This window comes from Vicia villosa, linkage group LG5, assembly GCF_029867415.1.
Source record: "Vicia villosa cultivar HV-30 ecotype Madison, WI linkage group LG5, Vvil1.0, whole genome shotgun sequence".
NCBI classification, from domain to species: domain Eukaryota; kingdom Viridiplantae; phylum Streptophyta; class Magnoliopsida; order Fabales; family Fabaceae; genus Vicia; species Vicia villosa.
The window spans coordinates 128,432,320-128,439,853 of NC_081184.1; the positions used below are offsets into that span (position 1 = coordinate 128,432,320).

At 30.6% G+C, this 7,534-nt stretch overlaps 2 protein-coding genes across 2 annotated transcripts; one reads left to right on the forward strand and one right to left on the reverse strand.

The window, feature by feature from the left end:
* Nucleotides 1–1,334: 1,334 nt before the first annotated feature.
* On the reverse strand, nucleotides 1,335–4,795 carry LOC131607302 ((-)-germacrene D synthase-like). The gene is made up of 7 exons (XM_058879316.1): nucleotides 4,619–4,795; nucleotides 4,265–4,541; nucleotides 3,792–4,164; nucleotides 2,442–2,660; nucleotides 2,215–2,353; nucleotides 1,864–2,112; nucleotides 1,335–1,765 (listed from the first exon to the last, which is right to left on the reverse strand). The coding sequence occupies exons 1-7, from the start codon at nucleotides 4,742–4,744 to the stop codon at nucleotides 1,472–1,474; spliced, it is 1,677 nt and encodes a 558-aa protein (XP_058735299.1). The 5' UTR covers nucleotides 4,745–4,795; the 3' UTR covers nucleotides 1,335–1,471.
* Nucleotides 4,796–6,306: 1,511 nt separating this feature from the next.
* On the forward strand, nucleotides 6,307–7,077 carry LOC131605409 (uncharacterized). Its single transcript, XM_058877767.1, has one exon. The coding sequence runs from the start codon at nucleotides 6,307–6,309 to the stop codon at nucleotides 7,075–7,077; it is 771 nt and encodes a 256-aa protein (XP_058733750.1).
* The last annotated feature ends 457 nt before the right edge of the window (nucleotides 7,078–7,534 follow it).

Consider the following 7,534-nt stretch of genomic DNA (forward strand, 5'->3'; position numbering starts at 1 on the left):
AAAAGCGCCTAAACAAAAGGAACATGTGATATGGTTTGTTACATATTGGTGTATTTGGATAAAGAGGAACAATATTATTTTCAAATGAGAGACTTGTGATATAGGGGAGGTCATAACCAACATTAAACTAGTAACTTGAATTTGACATATAATAGGATTGAAATCTCGAGGCTCTAACAACTTTTACGATTGGTGCAAGGTTTCTATGGACTCGATAAAATTGCTTTGAAATCCCTATTGTATATGGGAGTAGTACCCTTGTACTCACATAATCATATATTGCTTATAAAAATATTCTAAAACATGTGTCTAACATACAAATATTTTGACTTGATCACCCAACTAACTTTAGCAAATAAGATGGAAATGAGGATATTAACTAATCTCATTTAGAATTCTTTAGAAACTTAACAAAAATCATACATTCATATCAAATATATCGATTAACGATATTTCATAAAATAAAGTTCTCTTAACTATTTTCATAACATTGAAAAATAAATTTGTGCCTAAATTATGCATTTAAAGTGTATTTATTAATAGTAAAAATTATGATATAGAGGAACAACCTTTTGAAACTATGATTATTATAAAACTATAAATATCCAGTGACATCTCAATTCAACTTTAAAAGCCACGACCATTGCATCAATCAAACATAACATGTTAAATTAGTTTATTTAATTTGAATTTAATATTTTCAATTTTTCAAATATACATTTTAAAAAATTTCTCTAATAGAAGCAAAGTCCTTTTTGTCATAGTGGATGGGTTAAAGTGAATACTGGTGGTGTAAAAAATGGGAAGAGGAGAGCTGATTGTGGGGGTATTATCAGAGGTAATGAAGGGGGATGGCTTGGGGGTTTCTCCAAGAGAATCGGTATTTGTAATGAGTTTGTAGCAGAGCTCTGGGGATTTATGAAGGAATTAAGCTGGCTATTTAGTTGGGCTTCAAGGCTATCGAGATACATTGAATCTCAGTTAGTTGTTCAAGCTTTCTATTCCAAAGATGTTTGTAGTGGAATTGGAAAGAATTTCATCTCTAATATCAAGTCTTTCCTCACTCAGGATAAGGAAAATCTGATTAAGCATGTGCATAGAGAAGCAAACCAATGCGCGATGCTCTAGCCAAGAATGACATTGATCTTCAGGAAGAATATTATTTCTTCAATGTTTGTCCCTCCTTTATAACCCCTTTCTTTAAAGATGACTTATTGAGAATCTCTTTCCCTCGATTAATACTGGTGTAATCTCTCTCTCTAGGGCTTTTGCCCTCCATTCAATGAAAAAAACTTTGATTGTTATAAAATTATAAATATGCAATGACATCTCAATTACACTTTAAAAGCCACGACCATTACATCAATCACACATTACATGTTAAATTACTTTATTTAAAATTAATTTAATCTTTTCAATTTTTCAAATAAATATTTTAAAAATTTCTCTAATAGAAGCAAAGTCCTTTTTGTCATATTGGGCATGGATTCAACAAGATAGATATTATATCATTCTTTGTTGATCCTTGGGAGTTAGTGTAGCAATCTTCATCTTTATAAAGCACATGAATGACACGTGATAAATTGAGAACTCGCATAAGGATAGGCTTTGGCACATCAGTTGAATCAAGAAGTTCTTCATTGGTATCCTTCCAAGCATTTGTAATTTGTCTTGAAAGTTCATGAATTGCATCTTCTCTAGTTACACCATGTTGATTCATGTAGCACTCAATAGAAGAGGCACCATGCCCTCTCTTCTGCTCAAACTAATTAAATGTAAAATAAAATATTAAACATGTAATTTTTAATATAATTTAAGGATTAAAGAAAGAAAATTTGTTAATTAATTCTTGTGCTCGATTACCTCATTGGAAACAATATCATCCATGAGTCTGGCAATTATTGATGAAGCATTAACAATTTTTGGGTTATTAGTTAACCATTTGAAAACTTCTTCTGTAGCAATGCTTCCCATTCCAATGAAGGATGTTGCTGTCATTAGATAGTAGCCAGAATTTACTATTCCAAGTGCCATGTATTCTTCCATTGTTGGTATATAATTGTTACTGAACCACTTGGCCTCGGTATAGTAGGCCTGGACCAATCTTTTCATCTGATGCAGACATTAAAATAATTTACAAAAAATAAATGAATTAGATAAAAAGTACTTAGAAAGAAGTAACACTAGGAAACGATGAAGAGTTATAATATTTACTTCATTTTTGACGTATATTACACAAAAAGCTCTTCCTTCTTTGACCATCTCTTGCTCCATTTCTTCAAAAACATTCAAAAGGGCTTTATAGCAAAATCTCATATATTTTGGTAGAAAATCCATGCAAGTGATATTCCACCTAGAATTTCAATTCAAAATAAGAGGTTAATAATTAAATTCCCCTCAAAATTTATAAGTGAAAAGTGGAAACTCCAAAAACATCAAACCTTTGAATTGCTTGAGTGAAAAGTTGTAGTTCTTCTATTGTACCATAATTATCATATATATCATCAATTACCGAGGCCAATGATATCACCTTGGTCATTATCTTTCTACCAACAGAATATTGAGACTCAAAATATACTCCCAATATCCAAAAGAATGCTTCAACTATTCTATTGCGTGCAAATGGCAGTTTTGTTGCAAAATCCAAATCTTTCCACCACCTAATTAATAATTAAAAAAAAAACAAAATAAGTTCAATAATCATATACCAAAACATGAGAGTTTATCTTACAAATAAGAGGTGAGAATATGTCCGGACAGACCTATTCAAATAAATATAAATAACTTTATTATTATTAACAATAATAATTAATAATAATTAAGTCATCATCTTGCAACACAAAATAATATTATTATTATTATTATTATTATTATTTATTATTATTATTTTTTATTATTATTATTATTATTATTATTATTATTATTATTATTATTGTTATTATTATTATTATTATTATTATTAGAGATATCCTTACCTCAAGAGTAAATTATTATAACTTACTACACATCTTCACCATTAATTATTTTCAATCTAATGGTTAAAAATAATAATTATAATAATATAATAATAATAATAATAATAATAATAATAATAATAATAATAACAATTTATGGATTATGTTTTTTATTTATTTTACTTTTTACTATTAAATAACTAAATATAATTAATATTATAAAGTTGTTGTAACTTAATGGCAAGTGTATGCATTGACAGAAACAGAGTTTTGATTCAAAAGTGGAAAAAAAAATTAGAGTATTCAAAATACAATTTGTTTAGAAATATAGGTGCATATTTTTAAATCACTGAGTGCATGAGCTATTATACCATGTTATACCTTTTCTAAAAAAAAAATATTTAGAATAATAAAATAATATTTATTATTAATGTGTTTTTAATTTTTGAAATACTATAATAACAAAAATTATATTTGAATAATTTTTCTAATTCTTTCAAAACCCTCTAAAATCTTCCTCTAATATAAATTTTGAATTCTCTTAATTATTGTATTTTTAGTGTTATGAGCAAAAACAAACCTTCTCAACAAAAATCTCTCATTTTCATCCAATTCTTTCCAATTTTCAAAATTCTTTCCTCCCTTATTCTTCAAACTCCCCGATAAATTAGCACTAGCCAACCCATGAAGGTTGGCATTATACCATGTCGGCTCCACCACTAAGTACATGGGCCATTTGTTCAAAGATTTGTTTTTTGTTTTTTATAAATCAAATATTCTCAGTACATAGCAAAGTTACTTTGCTATTATTCAATTAGATGTAATAATAAAACTTACTTAGAAATATCAGCAAGTTCTTTTTGATGTTGTTTTTGAAGCAGATTGAAATCTAATTTGGCAAGTAACAGCAAAGTTGCATCATGCGACGGATCTTCTTCATAAGTAAAAATATAATTCCTGGCCACTAGTCTAGGCAAGTTCTTGAAAAGTGGCCTTTTTAAGCTCTGATTAATTTTTGTAGCAAGAGAAGGACTCAATTGAGTGGTCATCATTTCAAGATGAGAGGATGTGAAAGAAAGTGCTTCATCTAATATATCTTCTCCATGAATCCTCAAATGTGTGGCTTCGTACAAACTTAGCATTCCGTCAACATCACTAATAACTGTTTCATTGAAACCTCCTTGCTCATTCTTGAACTTCTCAAAAATATCTGAAAATGACAAGATATGTATATATACACATGGTTATGTTTTTTTTTTTTTACCTTCAAAACATTTTTTAACAAAAATAGTAAAGTAGGGTCTACGTACCAGGTAAAATGTGATATCCTTGTTGCCTTAGTAACCTGAAGACAAGTGCAATAGAACCAAGGTCTTCATTATGATTAAGAATTATGGTTCCATTTTGAACAGAATTATTGTGAATATATTGTAATAATTCTCCAATCTCATGCTCAAAATGATGGTATAACCCCAAACGTTGGATTGAATCGATCAAATTAGCATCCCTCAAGGAGTTTGTAGGGACTAGCATCAACCTCACCTTCTCTTTTAGCATTATAATATGCTTCATTATTTCATCCAATTCCTGCACAAGAAAATATTTAGATATGTTCCATTCAAAAAAACAAAGTTATGTAAATGAAAATAAAGTAAAATTAGCACCATAGGTTCCAAAAGATATTGAATAAAATGATTCCCCCATATGTCTGGATGATAATTTGCGGAACGTCTAGATAAATTATTAGTGGTTGAAGGAGCAACTAGTGATGATGTTGCTGATAATGTCATGATTTTATTATCACCTATGGACACAAATTGACGTTTTCTAAGTTTAATTAAGGTTGCCAAGGTGAGAATAACTTGAAGTGTGAGTTTATATTTATATCATCCAGTTTGGCAAAACGTGTTCCTCGTTAACCATACGTAAGTTAAACCTGAATCACACATTGAAATGTATACGTCTTTTTAGTACATACCATTTATTGTTTGCTGTTCCAATGCATTGCAATGTATATATACTAGTCTTTTTTGTTTGAGATCGATGACACTAAATTTCATACATCATACATTTAGATCGTATAAAATACAGCCTAGTATGCGTTTGTTTGTGTCCGAACAAAGGAAAAAATAAGATTACATATTCAAAGTAATTAAAACCGTATGATACTAATAAGGACTAGGTGTCATATAATTGTGTAATAATAATATTTTTTTTGATAAATACTTGCATGGATACGAACTTAAATCCATTGTTTTTAGGAACAACCAAGTGAGAAAATTGAAAATTATTTAAAATTTAATTTCGTTTTTAATTGTCATCATGGGGTGGTTGGTTTAATAGAGGAGAGAGACAATTTTATTTTAATTTTTTAATTAATAAAAAAAATGTGATTGGTTATATGTAAATCCATGTATTATGGTTGTGTGTATATAAGTATTTCTTTTAGTTTTTATCAGTTTTTAAGGGCGTAAAATAATTAATGATAAACATACACCATTTTTCCTAATTAATGGTAAACATAACATCGTTTTTAAAAATAGAGACGGATTATACATAACAATTGACGGCATGTTTCAACTTTAAAAAAATATATTTTTTCTTTGTATTTTTTAAAATAGATTTTTCAAAATCGTTTTTCAATATATATTACAATTTTTTTTATATTCATTTTTTTCTAAAATGAAACACTAATTTTGACATCCTATAACTTAAACATAGATTATTGAAGACTAAAACTTAATCAAAATCGCAATTTTTTTGAAAGAGTAGGTGGGTGAGTTTCGGTGGGAGAATAACACTTATAAAATCGGTTTTGTCTAGCTTGGCTATATTTACTTTATCCTTCTATAAAGCACCGGTGAAAGTCATAAGAGAAATGAACAAGATTCAAAGTAATTTCTTGTGGGGAGGAACGGAGGAAAGACGAAAGATGCATTGGGTCGGGTGGAATGAAGTTTGTTTACCGGTGGAAAAGGGGGGTTTAGGATTTAAAAGATTGGATGTGTTCAATAAGGCTCTTCTTTACAAATGGCGATGGAGGATTTTATAAGAAACTAACGCTCTTTGGTATCGTTTGTTGAAATCTAGATACGGCGATATTAATCTTGATGTCATTCATGGAAGGTGTAATTTAAATTATGCCCGTTCTTGTTCCTATTGGTCGGCGGACATTTGCTCACTAGGGAATAACCTACCGGTGAATTTTTTCAACTCTAATTGCAGGTTTAGCTTGGGCAATGGACATTCAATCTCTTTTTGGTACTCATCATGGCATAACGGAGAACCGTTGTTGTACCGTTTTCCGGAGGCATATGCTGCTTCGGCTTTGAAGGAGGTCTCGGTAGCTTGCATGGCTGGTAGGCTGGACGGATTATGGAGATGGGGCAGTCTCGGTATCTCGAATGCCACTGTTGGAATGGTCGCTGCGGAGACTGCCGGGCTGATGAGGGAGCTGGAAAACTGTGTTCCGGCTGCAGCTGTCCGTGACAGCACTGTGTGGCTGCCTACAGCCGCGGCTGCCTTCACCGTGTCGTCGTGCTACGCTGCCTTGTGCAAGATGCATATTCCGTATGGCCCTCCAGGTGCTTTCGACATGTCTTACAAGTCCATTTGGAGGGTGGATGTCCCCCTTAAAATTAGAGCTTTCGGTTGGAAGTGTTTTGTGAATAGAATTCCGTCAAAGGTTTTGCTCCTCAAAAGAGGTATTCTCTCTTCTAATTCTAATATCGCTTGTGTTTTTTGCGGTTCTTATCCCGAATCATCTGTTCATTTGCTTTTGGATTGTTGCGAAGCGGAGTTAGTTTGGAAGGAAATTGCTATTTGGTTGGGAACGAACAATTGTAAGGCTAATGATTTTAAGGAAAGTTTTTCTTCTTGGTATAATTCTTGTAGAAAGCTGAATATTAAAAAGGGAAAGGCGGGAGGTATATGGTTGGCAATAATTTGGAGTCTTTGGTTGTGTAGGAATGAAATTATTTTTAAGGATGGAGCTTGGAATGTTAGAGACGTCGTTTGGGGGTGTAAAGCGCTTCTTTGGAGGTGGTCATTCATAGGGAATATTACTCATCACAATTATAACTTCTACGAGTTTAGCAAAAACCCTTTGCTTTACCTAGCTTAGATACTATTTGGTGTGTAATTTTCTGCTGTCGTTTATTCGGCCTCTTTTTGTAACTTGCCAGACATTTGTTCTGTTATTAATACATCTTGCTTACTGAAAAAAAATGATTTTTATGAAAATCTATTTAAAATAGCTTCAAAATTAAGTGATTTTTTTGAAATTTTGATATCCAAATTTTTTTTCCATAAATAGATGAAATACCTAAAATCACATTTTAAGAATAACTATCCAAACAAAATTTTCATTTGAAGCTTTTAAAAAAAGTTTCTTTGTAAAAAAAATTTTCACAAAATTTTATAACACTATAAAAATCATTTTTAAAAAAAGTCAAAACAAACGGACCCTAAATTGATTCATGTTAGATAAAAAGCACAAGTTGCATGGTTAAAAAAAACTTTTTGAAATAAAGGAGACACCATGTAACAAGCTACACAATCAACTAATGTAGTTTTCTATA